At 42.1% G+C, this 13651-nt stretch overlaps 2 protein-coding genes across 4 annotated transcripts; both read left to right on the top strand.

The window, feature by feature from the left end:
* The first annotated feature begins 2919 nt into the window (after positions 1 to 2919).
* On the top strand, positions 2920 to 8346 carry foxred1 (FAD-dependent oxidoreductase domain containing 1). Of its 3 annotated transcripts, XM_061751338.1 has the most exons (11): positions 2920 to 3802; positions 4020 to 4240; positions 5035 to 5145; positions 5216 to 5334; positions 5403 to 5497; positions 5598 to 5699; positions 5781 to 5857; positions 6401 to 6561; positions 6679 to 6808; positions 7163 to 7267; positions 7405 to 8346. In XM_061751338.1, the coding sequence occupies exons 1-11, from the start codon at positions 3646 to 3648 to the stop codon at positions 7657 to 7659; spliced, it is 1533 nt and encodes a 510-aa protein (XP_061607322.1). In that variant the 5' UTR covers positions 2920 to 3645; the 3' UTR covers positions 7660 to 8346. The 3 variants fall into 3 exon arrangements, with proteins under 3 accessions (XP_061607322.1, XP_061607323.1, XP_061607324.1); XM_061751339.1 differs by lacking the exon at positions 4020 to 4240 and having other exon boundaries at positions 3643 to 3802; XM_061751340.1 differs by lacking the exon at positions 2920 to 3802 and having other exon boundaries at positions 4225 to 4240; positions 5035 to 5149.
* A 1675-nt stretch (positions 8347 to 10021) lies between these two features.
* LOC133466998 (ATP-sensitive inward rectifier potassium channel 1-like) lies at positions 10022 to 12294 on the top strand. The gene has a single exon (XM_061751341.1). The coding sequence runs from the start codon at positions 10163 to 10165 to the stop codon at positions 11297 to 11299; it is 1137 nt and encodes a 378-aa protein (XP_061607325.1). The 5' UTR covers positions 10022 to 10162; the 3' UTR covers positions 11300 to 12294.
* The last annotated feature ends 1357 nt before the right edge of the window (positions 12295 to 13651 follow it).

Here is a 13651-nt window from a genome sequence, read left to right as displayed (position 1 = left end):
CATTTTAAAAGTAACATTAAAATTAAATACGTGGTGGTTAGACGGAAATGCCAGATGTTTAAAAAAATAAGAAAATACAGTGAATCTGCTCCTTTCTTTTTCTTTTGACACAGCTGACAATGCTTCTTTTTCTCTCTCTTTCTCTACTGTTTAATGTAATTGTATTTCATTTTTACTTTGGATGTTGACTGAAATAGGAGATGTGGCCACACCTTGAAAATTAGAATGCATGCAAGTGTGTAATTCGTCTTGGAAATTTTTAATTTAAAAAATAACAATTGTTTTCAATTTAATATATGGTGGTTAGGGAAAACGCCGTTAAATGTTTTTTAAATACAGCCAGTCTGCCTTTTTGTTGCAGCCCTTTTTTTTTCCATCTGCACTTGTTTGTTGTAGTTTATTTTATTGTCTATACCAAAAGAGGGTAGCAAAGCATTTTTCTTCTATTAGACAAATCTATGTATGACCTGATTAAATGAAGCTCCTCCCCTCAGTCCAACATGGGTGCTTGGCACCAAGATGCCACCAGATAGCGCCAAACCAATATTTCTATGAGTAATAATAGTTGTTTGTCACAGAGGATAAAGAATATATGCCTATAAGTATTTTTATATCATCTGTGTGTTGTCTACATGTTATAGCATATCTATTGCATTTTCGTATTGTTTGTTAGCATTACGCTAAACAGACATATCTATCCGGCATATCTGGTTGTTTTAAATACACAAGATGTAATTCTCCTTGTTGTATATTTAGGTTGAGAGTAAAATCAACTGGAAGTGAACAAGCAATAGACCGTCTACAAAACTACCAAATAGGGGCCGTAACAATAGGTCCGCAATTTATCCGCCTGCGGCTTTCACACGTGGCCCCCCGCAGGCCGAGCGCTTTATATTGCGCCGCTTTACGATCGAAGTTGGCAGATGTCGCGCAGAAAACACAACCCATTTGTGCCACGTCGAGACAGACTAAATAATAGATGGTGGATGAGTGAGACTAGAAGAGATGTCCGATACACAAAGGGAAGTGCCGCAGTCACGTGGCATTTTCCACATTGTGGTGCCACAGGCCTCCAGGACAGCAGGATTGTTGAAGAATACTGTATGAGCATTTCCTCGAGCAATCTAGTGATTCATAACTATCAGAAGTACATTTTACATTTGACAACAAATTTAATCAAATAATTTTTTCAAGTTAAATGAATATATTCTCATTTTATTATTTTATTATTCATTTATCTTATTTGTTTAATAAATATAATATGGATTTTATAAAATTGTATAAAATATTTGTTTAATTCAATATTTGTATGAGTTGAATTAAAAAAATAACTTTTGATGAAATATTTTTACTGTAGTAAAAATATGTTTAATGCAGATAAATTTTAATAAAATATATTTAAATTTAAATTTGGAAAAAAATATAGTAATGAATTAATTTCAATAAAAATGTTCATTTGGATTTAATAAATATTTAAATAAACAGCTTTTAAATTGATAAAATTATGTTTTTTACAAAATAGTTTTAATAAAATAGTATTTTGATTACAAATATTGTAACAAAATATTTTTTTTTGTAAAATCATTGTTGATGTGAAAAATAACTAATTTAATTTAGAAAAAATGATTTTAAAATATTTTTTTAAATATCTTAATTTAAGAAGAAAATATTTAACACAAAATATTATCAATAAAATATATTTTATTTTAAAAAATCATATACAATATTTACTTTCATCAGGTAACTATTCATTTAAATATAGAGTAATTAAAAAAAATACTTGTTTGTAATGCAATATAATTTTAATACAATATTTGCGATGTTTAAAGTATACACATTTCCATCCATCCATCCATTTTCCGAGCCGCTTCTCCTCACTAGGGTCACGGGCGTGCTGGAGCCTATCCCAGCTAACATCGGGCAGGAGGCGGGGTACACCCTGAACTGGTTGCCAGCCATTTCATTTTGCTAAAAGACAAAACGGTATTTCAATTAAATTCAAGTACAAAAGTGCACTGTTTTGATCATGTTTGCTATCATTCAAATCTCGATAAATAATCCTGACCGAGGCTTTTTGTATACTTTTGGCGACTTTGTCGCTAATGTTGCATTTTTCTGTTGGTGACACGTCAGGTCTGAACCCATGAGACTGGAACCTTTTTTGTGTTCTAGGCGATACTAGTTCCAAGGACGAAATGTTCCTGGAACTTCAGGTGAGAATGTGTCCTTGAACGTTGAGAAAAAAAAGGCTATGTAATACTTTTACGCCCTCATAGAACCCATGTGATTTCTCCCAGCCAATCAAACAAAAACTAAGGAAAAAGTTGTATTCGATCCAAACTGAAAAAAATATATATTATTATTTAAAGACAGATATGTGTGACACAGCTGTAATTCATCATTATTGTGATTAAATTGCATTTAAAAAAAATAAAGTAAGGTTTTTGTTTGTTTGTTGTTTTTTTTTAAACGGCTGCAAATGCACAATTTTTATTGACAGTGTACATCTGTAACTGACAGCCGTTTCTAATCATTTGACCCACTCGTGGCCTAATAAACTGGAAAGCACTGCGCGATTGATGTGTAGCTTCCTGCTGCCCTCTGTCGGCCAACACGTGCACACTCCTAAAATGGCTTGTACAATTCAAGTTTTGTTTGCAATTGAAGACATAATAATCATATACATGCATGTGTATTCATAATATTTATCACAACTTGTAATCATAAACACGTACAAAGGCCAAAAATAGGCATTTTATTGTTGTACGTTGTCTGTGAGGATGTTTTTACATGCCGACAAAGTGCCAGATAGCACACATTTGCTCTTTTTCCGCCCCCCTCAATCGCTGGCCTCGTCTGATTTGGCGCTCTCGTGGGCGTGAAATGATATTTTTACCAAGCAGGTGTGCGGCGGCGGCGGCGGCAGTGGCGGAAAGATTTTTTTCTCCACCTTGACTGAGCTTCATGGTGACAGGTACAGTTCTCCACAAACATCATTTCCAAGTTGCATTTTCAAATGCTGATATGGCAGGTGAAAGGCACCATGGCCCCCAAAGTCCGAGAAAAAAGAATGCCCCAAAATACCTCCAATGATTCCATTAATATTTTTTGAAAGCAATGTTGGTAGGTTGCTTATGCAAATGTTTTCGCAAATTTAAAAAAAAAAGTGTTTTTGTTTGTTAGTTTGTTTTTTACGCATACTTTAACGCCCTTGACAAATCTTATCTCTGATTGGCCAATTGTGGCCACATGACAAAGTCTACTCGTGTTACGCGCGTGTTGAAGTTTACGGAAGTACCAGCGCTGTTCCGTGGCGATCTTTTCAAAGTAAGTTACTTTCCTAATAGTGCGTGGCTTTTTGGAATTATTTTTTAACTATTGGTCGTGTTTCGTGGGTTGAGTGTCTGATATAGGTGTTTTAATTTGATTATTCTTTTATAAGTGTGAGTATTTCAACAACAGAGAGGGGCGATAGCAAAACTGAGCTTTTATTTTGAGGAAAGCCCACATGCTTGGTCTTAGTGAAGTTGTGCAAGGTTTTTCTCGCGGCTGTCAAATGACATATTTGTACTGCGCCAAACCAAAATATGTTTGGGGAACATTTGCAAGCTTTCCGTCAAGCCGTACGCTAGTTAACGCAAAGCGATGTCAACGTGGCGCAGCCTGTGTGCAAATGTGCGGACGCTCCGGGTTCTGCTCACCTTCAGACGGGTCGCTCCGGACCCCAGGCGGCCGTGTGGACTCGTAGCGTCACGCCGAAGCCTGAGCACCGGGACGCCGCTGCGGAATGATTTCTTTAAAGGTAGGGCACCGCCGAAAGCTCCGTGGCGCGCGTTGACACGAACTGAAGAAAAATAAAGTGGATTTTGCGTTAAAATATGAATGTTAGTTAACTTAAACTCACGCCGAATTTAAGAGCACCTCCAAAACATTCAGGAACATGATACAATTTCATGCTCACGATTTGAAATTCTAAGATAAAACAAAGTTTTACTAAAATGTCGCCATTTTCCCCGGAGACCTGGAGGCCAAGCTGGCCGCCACGAGGAAGAAGGCGAGGGACGCCCTGCCGGGCAGCGCCTGGAGCCCCCTGCACATTAACCCCAACTTGCCCCCGGAGAGGACCGACATCGTGATCGTCGGGGGCGGCGTGGTGGGCTGGGCCGTCGCCTACTGGCTCAAGAAGAAGGAGGGCATCCGCGGAGGGCTCAAAGTCGTCGTGGTGGAGAAGGACACCACGGTCAGTAGCAGCCCCATTCGCGCTCACACTGGTGCGCGGTTTATTGCACACGCCTACTTGTATATTATTCATATCTACATCGACAGCCAAAGTAGTGATACATTTATACAAACCAAAAGTAAAAATATTATTCGTTAATAGTGAACAAAACATTTTATTTATTTTTTTTAAATCATAAATTAATAAGACAATGACGATACTGCAGCTGACAGGTAACGAACGACACATAATAATAATAATAATTAGAATAATGATATAATTATTAATTTTGAGGGACAGAAGAAAAAAACATCCAAATTGACAAATAAATGGCTTCTCCGGTGGACAAATGTTTTGGAATGGTCCTCCCAGAGCCCAGACCTAAATCCAAGTGAAAATATTTCAGGTGATTTGAAGATTCCCCCACAATTTAAAGCGCTCCTTGAAGGACATTTTTACTGCTCCCTTCAACGACTATTGTGGGAAAATGTGTATTATTTTTAAATGAATAAAATGATAATTAGTTGTGAAATATTTTTGGGGGTGCTTTTTTTTTAAAATATAATTACACCAAAAAAAAAAGAATATGACTACTACCTTATTTTCAAAGACTAATGTGAAACATGCTTGACACTTGAGTTTCCAAAAATGATAAATGTGAATAAAGGTATAATAAATGTCATTGAATGAATGAATGAATGAATGAATTGTGTTCATTGAGATGATGAAGCAAACTCAAAATGACTTTTTAACGTCAGGAAAAAGCTGTTATTGAACTAATTTGGGCGATTCCTTCTTCATTTCTCATCCATCAGTACTCGCGGGCATCCACGGTGTTGTCGGCCGGGGGGATCCGCCAGCAGTTCTCCCTGCTGGAAAACATCAGCCTGTCCATGGCCTCCGCCGACTTCCTGAGGAACATCAACGTAGGTCCGCATCGCGGTGCCTAACCGAGTGAGTCGATGAGTAAAGGACTCAGTGAGTACCGTTCATCAGGAGCACTTGGGCGTGCTGAACGAGGACCCGGTGGACGTGCAGTTCAACCAGGCGGGGTACCTGTTGCTGGCCAGTGACAAGGCGGCGCACATCATGGAGGACAACTACCACACCCAGCGGTTCGTTCTCACGTTCGGTATTCACAATGACGAGCCAAATGTTCATCCATTTGTTTGCGTTCCTGAAGGGCGGCGGGAGCCCAAGTGTCACTTCTCTCGCCGACGCAACTGAAAGAGACATTTCCCTGGATGAACACAGAAGATGTGGCACTTGCTTCATACGGTGAGTATATGTCTACAATTGGCTGGCGACCAGCTCGGGGTGTTAGTATTCATTTGCGCATGTCCACTAAGAACGCTTATCGGTGTGGGCGTCCGCGCAGGTGTGGAAAACGAGGGCTGGTTCGACCCGTGGACGCTGCTGAACGCCTTGAGGAGGAAGGCCATCTCCATGGGCGTCGTCCAGTGCTGCGGAGAAGTCACCGGTGGCTACACGTTGTCCTCTCGCCACAATACATTAACGACACGTTAATATGTCATGGAATGACGTCGTGTCTCTTTGTCAGGGTTTAAATATTCATCCAACGAGGTCATGACGGAGGACGGCCAACGTTTGGAGTTGAGGAGGATCAAATCCGTTCAAGTGAGCGGCAGTGACACAACCTGAACCCTTTAAACACATTTGTAAACTTAGTCCAAAAATACTTTAACCTATTGAAACACTTTTAAAAGTTCTCCGTACATTCGGGTTTTATTGCTCGGGCCAAAACAATAAAAGTAATGTGATTCAAAGTATTGCTTTGGTACCAAGAAGCTATGTTCAAGGGATATGAGGAGCTTCATTTAGACAAAAGTAATGCTTTGGCGTCTGCTTGTGGTATCTTGGTCTCAAGGAACTATGTTGAAGTGAGCTGAGGACTGTTTTTTAGCCAAAAGTCGTGCTTTAACACCATCTCATGGAATGTTGGTGTCAAGGAACTATGTTGAATTGAGTTGAGAAGCTTCATTTAGACCAAAGTAGTGGTACAGTGAAGGCGCACAACTCTAAATGTGAACTTGCGCGTGTGCTGTAAAAACCCAGGAAAAACGATCGCCTAGAAATGAGTAATATTGCAGGAGTGTCAAAGCTGAACTGCGATCTAGCAGGGGTTCACTGTAACGTTCGGTTTTATTTCCGCGGGCTCAGGTGCAGATGCCCAACAGTTTGGAGTTCCAGCCCGTGGAGTGCGCCGTGGCGGTGAACGCGGCCGGGGCCTTCTCGGCAAAACTGGCCCACATGCTGGGAGCGGGACTCGGACCCGAGGACACCCTGGCCGGAATCCCGATCCCCGTCGAGCCCAGGAAAAGGTCAAACTTATAATAATAAAGTCTGTTACTAGTTGCACGTAGTTGTCAACGAGTGCACAGTTTTGCTTCACCAGTAACACGTCATCGTCCTCGTTGTATGCCGAAATTGTGTTTCAGGTTCATCTACGTCTTCCACTGTCCCGACGGGCCCGGTCTGGACACGCCCTTCCTTGTCGACCAATCGGGCGTGTACTTCAGGAGGGAGGGCTTCGGGGGGAACTACATCGCGGGCAGGTCGCCGGACCAGGTCTGGATAAGCTGCTTAAACGAGGATGGGGAACCAGAAATGATTGTAGTTCGAAAGTTAGAGAGAGCGAGAGGAGAAAAAAAACACCACTTTCAGCATTAAACGCCAAATTGGATGGACGTGTCGATTGTGATTGTGGAATCACGAAAAAGTCTCAAGGACCGGTGCCCAAAAGTGCACAGGAAGTCGGCCATTTTGGTTGGAACTAGCCATTTGGGCGAATTCCTTCAGTTAGCTCCGCCTGCACCAGTTTCACATGTCAACAAGAAATGAGGTGGATTTGTCCAGCATAGCAGTGCGCACCGAAAAGTCTCAAAGACCCAGAAATTGAAGTGTGTCTTCGTGTTGTGCCAGGGAGAGGAGCCGGATGTGGCCAATCTGGATGTGGACCACCAGTTTTTCCAGGACAAAATTTGGCCCGAACTGGCGCACCGTGTTCCCGCTTTCGAAAAACTGAAGGTATTCAATTTAGCGTGACGTGGAGCACACCAAAAACGTCACTGCGCTAATTTAAAGTCCTTAAAAGCAGCCACGGGATGGCTAATGCTCAAATTACTGCTAAGAGTGTTTATCGTTGGGCTGTGGTTTGCGGCCAGGTGACGAGCGCCTGGGCGGGCTACTACGACTACAACACGCTGGACCAGAACGGCATCGTGGGCACGCACCCGCTGGTCAGCAACATGTACTTCGCCACGGGCTTCAGCGGCCACGGCCTGCAGCACTCGCCCGCCGTGGGCCGCGCCGTCGCCGAGCTCATCCTGGACGGCGGCTTCAGCACGGTAGACCTGAGCCGACTCGGCTTCCGCCGCATCGCCGACCGGGAGCCCGTGTTGGAGAGGAACATCGTGTAGAGGCCGGACCTTCTTTTGGTCCTCGCTAGGGTTCGGGAAAGGGTGCGAATGGGTTGGCCTCACAGACTGAGAGATTTGTTGGCTTTTGGGACTTCGACCACGATTCCCTTTTCTTTTTTTTTTTTCTTTTTTTTTTTCCCCCAGTTTGTTTCTGTTGTTTACTGACCTCAGTTTTTGGATAGAATTGCAAGCAATATGATCTGAATGAATGTCCAATATGCCACAATTTCAGTCAAAACAAGTATCCAGAAGAAGTAACAATTGACGGAAATTGCCAAAATATAAATATTGCAGCCTTGAAACTTGAAATCACTCTCTTGCAAAATGAGAAAAATGGAGTTACCCCACTCGAGTTCTCAGTGGCTTGTTTCCAAAAGCTGCCCTTTGTTTTGTTCTTGTTCTTTGTCATGCTAATGTGATGGCAGGTTTGAAGAGGGGGAATGAAAGGGGGAGGCGTCCGTGGCGCAATTGAGGGATTTCTTTAATGCCGTTCTCATGGCAGAACCACCAACTAACCCCACTCGGGCTCCCTTGAACGGGGGAGTAGAAAAAAATATTTTCTCCCAGATCTACCGTTTCTATGACATGACATTATTTTAGGTGATGATGATGCCGCAGGGAAAGGGGGTTGGGGGGGGGGGGGGGGGCACGCCACGCCCACCCTCCCCCCACTGTGGCTGTTGTGCATCTAATGCGTCCAGTGTACACGCTGGTGGCATGTGGCTGGGATTAGGACATTTCACTGTGGATTAAAATAAACGCGGTCGGACCGGCAGAACCAGCAGAAGGTTAACTCTGCATCCAGGTACGTGCAGCCGAACGTTTTCTGTATGCAAAAGTGTGTTTTTGTTTTATTCTAAACTTGATCTTAGCCACAGTACAGCATCAATTACAACTGACAACTAGAAGGGGGTAACTCAATTGTTGTCATTTATGAAATTGATGACGTTTTTAATACCCTTATGCCCTTTTATTAATTCCTACATTGTGTTGATATTTTGAATATAGTTTTGAAACAAATGGCAAAGTTAGTGCTGATACACGTGAGTGGCATCTTTTGTATTTTTAAAATGAATTTCAGTGGAAAAATATAACATTTGTGTTTTCAAGACAATGCACCAATTCAATGTATGTATACTGAATAAAAGTCTTTTTTTTTGTCTCCCGAAAAAGTGCGTTGTCTCACCGTCCCCAAATGCGTCACGCGCGGTGCGTTCATCGACCCTCGGCATTGTTACCACTTCATCAAACTTGCGTGTTTCGTCGCGTTAAGAAAACTATCCGTGACGCGAATAGACGAAGGACAGTGACGCCAAAGAGCTTCCCGCAAAGCCTTCCACACGTTCACCTCCTCGTTCACATCCCAATGAAAGTGACACAGTTCCTGTGAGGGACTTCGAGTCTCTCCGTACTCTGATCAAGGGAGCGCGTATGAGAGGTACACTTGTTTTTTTTTCCCGCCTTCTTTTCTTAACTTCACTTGAGCAAACATACTGTTAATTAGCTCGTAAATATTTTACAACTGTCATAGTCACTCTAAAATAACTGTTTATGGTGGGATCAAAGGTTACTTACTGCACTTGTCCCAATACTTTTGTGCATGTAGTGCTTGTCAAACTTTTTGCATCAAGTAACACCTAAAAAAAATAAAAAATAAATACTTAGCTCTCCAACTACCACCAAACTAGAGTAGCACAGAGGACAGAAATGTTCGTCAAAAACGGGACCGAGATTTTATTCCGAAAAAATATTTGTAACATTATGCGCAGGTTGAACATTCACACTGTGCTTAAATATTGGACAATTGAAAACACAATTTCAATAGTGATTCAATTCAAATGTGCCGCGCTTGAGAGTCACATATAAATTGTTGGTTGCCTAAATAAATGTTCATCAACAAACAGTTCCTGAATGCTTACTGCAAAGGTATTACAAGTTAAATACAACTGAACTGAAGTTTTTTGGGGAGCCCGCAAACCACTAATAGTACCTGTACCGCACTTTGATAACCACTGCCTTAATAGGTATGCAATTTTGTACACCCTGATTGTAAACCTGATATCAAGGGATAGAGGCGTATTCCAATTGGTCACGCAATACGTTGATGAAGTCCATCATGTTCGACGTCAGAGCTTTTGTGCCAATTTAGAGTCAAATTCTAAAGTCAGCTTCGATGACGAGGGACGGATGCGTGTTCCGATTCATCGTTAGCGGCGTTAGATATGCAGAAGTTTTGATGAAGTCACGCAAGATTTGTTGCGACATCTCATTAATACATACGGATGGGCGAGTACCGCAGGTATCGGGCCAATACCGACCGGCCTTATTTCAAGGTATCGGGAACTCGTGAGAGCTGCCGATACCGGCCACCAATACTAAATAAGAGTAAATTGAGTTACAAGCTGGATGACAGAACTCACAAGTCAAGGTACTGTATAAAATTTTATATCATCATTTATATGTGGAAACTAACACCACCACCACCACCCTCAGTAGTTCCAGGATGTTCCAGGATGTTCCCATCCAGCCGAAGGGGCACTCGGGTCGCAAAAGCCGCCTGGTGACCAAAGACGGCCGCTGCAACATCCAGTTCGGCAACGTGGAGTCGGGAAACCACTTGGCCTACCTGGTGGACATGTGGACCACCTTCGTGGAGATCCGCTGGCGCTTCGTGCTGATTCTGTTCGTGGCGTCCTTCACGGGGAGCTGGTTCATCTTCAGCCTGCTGTGGTACTGGATCGCCAGGAGCAACGGCGACATGTCGGCGCGCAATCGCACCGACGGTCACGTCATGTGCATCGCCAACGTCAACAGCCTGACCACGGCCTTCCTCTACTCGCTGGAGACGCAGACCACCATCGGCTACGGCGGCCGAGCACCGACCGGGCAGTGCGGCGGGACGGTGGCCATCCTCATCCTCCAGTCGATGGCGGGCGTCTTCATCAACAGCTTCATGTGCGGAGTCATCCTGGCCAAAATCTCTCTACCCAAGAGGCGAGCCAAGACGGTGAGCTTCAGCGACACGGCCGTCATCTGCCTGAAGAACGGCAAACTCTGCCTCCTGATCCGCGTCGCCAACCTCCGCAAGACGCTCCTGATCGGGAGCCAGATCTACGGAAAGCTTATGAAGACCACCACCACCCCGGACGGCGAGACCCTGATCCTGGACCAGCTGGACATCCACTTCACGGTGGACGCCGGCAAGGATAACCTGTTCTTCGTTTGCCCGCTAACGCTCTACCACATGATCAACCGGGCCAGCCCCTTCTACGAGATCTCCGCTGACACGCTGCCCCAGCAGGACTTCGAGCTGGTGGTCTTCCTGGACGGCACGGCCGAGTCCACCAGCTCCTCATGCCAGGTGCGGACCTCCTACATTCCCCAGGAGATCCAGTGGGGGCGCAACTTCCTGCCCATCATCTCGCGAACCAAGACGGGCAAGTACTGCGTAGATTTCTCCAACTTTTCCAAAAGCGTGCGGGTGGCCACGCCGCACTGCGCCCAGTGCTTCGAGGGCACCGTGGATGCCAGGCACCGGAACCAACACGAGAAGAAAGACTCTCAGAAGAAGTTGGGCATCCACAACTTGGCTTTCCAAGTCACTGACATTCACGACGTCATGGATGTCACCAAGATGTGAACCGAGATGCTTCTCGTCCACTACGGTGGAACCTCGAAAACCATCCGTCCAGGGCCCATTTGTTCGGATTTAGAATCCAGGGTCAAACGAGACGAGACAGTTTTGATTAAACATTTTAACATTCTTAAGTGTCACACAAGTGTTTAGAGAAGTTCAAAATAAAACCAGAATCAACAATGAACAAGTCGTGAGATTCGCAGCGAAATCTTTCCAGATTGTGGGACGGATAATAATACTAATAATATAATCACGTTTTGTCACGTAAGAGATTTGGTGTGACCTTCGAGGCGTATTCCCCCCCCCCCCCCCCCCAAATGTCTGGTGGAATTGGCAAGTGGCCGACTTGAGTGTCCCGACTGTACTCTGAAGGACGTTTAAAGTGCGTTGCAATGAAAAGGGGCATTAACAGCGAATGGCACAGCGGGTACCTCTTGAGAAGATTAACGTCTGAGTCTGATTTAATGAAAAACTACATCATAACACCACACGGGCCTTTTCGCACTTTCTCATTATTGCCACTATAATACTAACTCATACTGACAGACATACTCGTCGTATGCCTTCATGAGTTGCAAGAAGCTGCTAAATGCTAGTTTGTCCGACTGAATGTAACTCAGGGAAGTTACTTAATAAAAGTTTTTCTTTCCACAATATACTTGGCTATTTCTTGATCATGAAAATACGCGGTTGGAAAATGGATGGATGGATGGATGGATGGAAGATGATTGATCGGATTTGACACACCGTGGCACAAGGCCTTGAAAGTGACAGTGCTTGAGTAAATTGATGGCCAGTAGAGGGCAGCAAAGCACTGCTATGACAAAACGAGCGTAAGCAAACTTTCAGCTAATGTGGGACGAAAATGACCTATTTTATATTTTAAAACATCTACATTTGATATTTAGCTCGCTGGCTGAATATATTATATAATACAAATATATTTATATATATTCGGGTTGAGAATGTACATTTAACTTGATATTATCGCCATGATTTAATGATTGACAAAACAATACATATATTTTTTGTTTTGTCTTAATGTAGCTTTTCGGCTTCCTGCGGTCAAAATTTCATGTATGTATTTGCATGCATGTATGTAGTTCATGTATATTTCTGTTTATGTTGTGCTAGAAAAATATATGTAAAAATAATTGAATTGAATAAGTGAATCGGAAAAAGTAAAATTATGTAAATATATACTATATTATATAAATAATACAAAATAATAACCGGCTTGATGCATAGTTGCCATAAAAATAGTTTTAAAAAAAAAAAAAACCAAAAAAACATTTGAATATAAAAATGTATTTTTTACTAATTTTACTAATTACTAATTTTGCCCACAAAAAAAAACCTAGTCAAAAACACTCGTCTTTTTTCCCATTCAGGATATAGTATTACTAAAAATTTAAAAATATGAAACATTTTAATGATCGTGCACATAGTATTATTTTGGGTGAGGTGGCAACAATATCGATAATTGGTGCTTATGTATCGACAGTCGCATTGCATATAAAATGTTTTAATTTTCTTAAAATTCAATTTGTTTTAATGTATCATTAATAATTACAATTGTTACAATTAATTAGACAATTATTTCCACGACCCTTGTGAGGATAAAGCGGTACAGAAAATGGATGGATAGATTATTTATAAAGATAAACAATCACCAAAATATGTATGGTTATTTTGCCAAAACACATTTTTTCTACAATTTGTATAGAATTAGTTAAATATGTACTAATATTTTTATATTTTATTTTATTTACAATAAATCAACTAACCAAATATTTCTTTAGATAAATGAATATCAAATAAAAATACATTTTAGTGGGGTAAACGTGCTAACTTAACACAACAAACACAGGACTTGGTGGTCCATATGTACTTTGCATACCCCTAATAAAAAAAAAATTAAAAAAAAGTAGTAACATGTTGGCAGGTGGCCACTAGCGAGCAGCAGAGTGCTGTTATGACTACACAAGATTAGCCAGCTAGCATAATAAACACAATTCCGTCTTTTCCTGCAGCTGCTGTCTCATATTGGCATGATATCCTTGTTCTGGGGGCTGTGCAAAGAAATCATTCATATTTAATTGTCGTGCCTAGTTTTTGAATGACGACTAGTGAAGTGTTGCAGACAAAATAAAAAACACACACAGATGCAGTGACAAATCATGCCGTGGTTTGCAGTAACAAATGTGCTTTATTGACAACTCCTTGAGAGGCAGATGGAAAAATGTAATGTCACCTGTAAACATGTTTTGTGTAAGGTCACTTGAATGTGAATTGACAGTAGAAAAGGTTGAAACGATGCATTCTGGTGTTTTTTTGTTTTTTTTTAATGCATTG

Source organism: Phyllopteryx taeniolatus, chromosome 17 (assembly GCF_024500385.1).
Source record: "Phyllopteryx taeniolatus isolate TA_2022b chromosome 17, UOR_Ptae_1.2, whole genome shotgun sequence".
NCBI classification, from domain to species: Eukaryota; Metazoa; Chordata; class Actinopteri; order Syngnathiformes; family Syngnathidae; genus Phyllopteryx; species Phyllopteryx taeniolatus.
The sequence above is the reverse complement of the archived record's forward strand: the minus strand, read 5'-3'. Positions and strand labels throughout refer to the sequence as shown.

What these genes read in the sequence shown, in the direction of transcription:
- foxred1 (XM_061751338.1), top strand. Translation starts at nt 3,646, where the DNA reads ATGTCAACGTGGCGCAGCCTGTGTGCAAATGTGCGGACGCTCCGGGTT. An exon ending in TGGTGGAGAAGGACACCACG is followed by an intron (nt 4,241 to 5,034) that starts GTCAGTAGCAGC and finishes CTCATCCATCAG; the next exon opens with TACTCGCGGGCATCCACGGT. An exon ending in GACAACTACCACACCCAGCG is followed by an intron (nt 5,335 to 5,402) that starts GTTCGTTCTCAC and finishes GCGTTCCTGAAG; the next exon opens with GGCGGCGGGAGCCCAAGTGT.
- LOC133466998 (XM_061751341.1), top strand. Translation starts at nt 10,163, where the DNA reads ATGTTCCAGGATGTTCCCATCCAGCCGAAGGGGCACTCGGGTCGCAAA.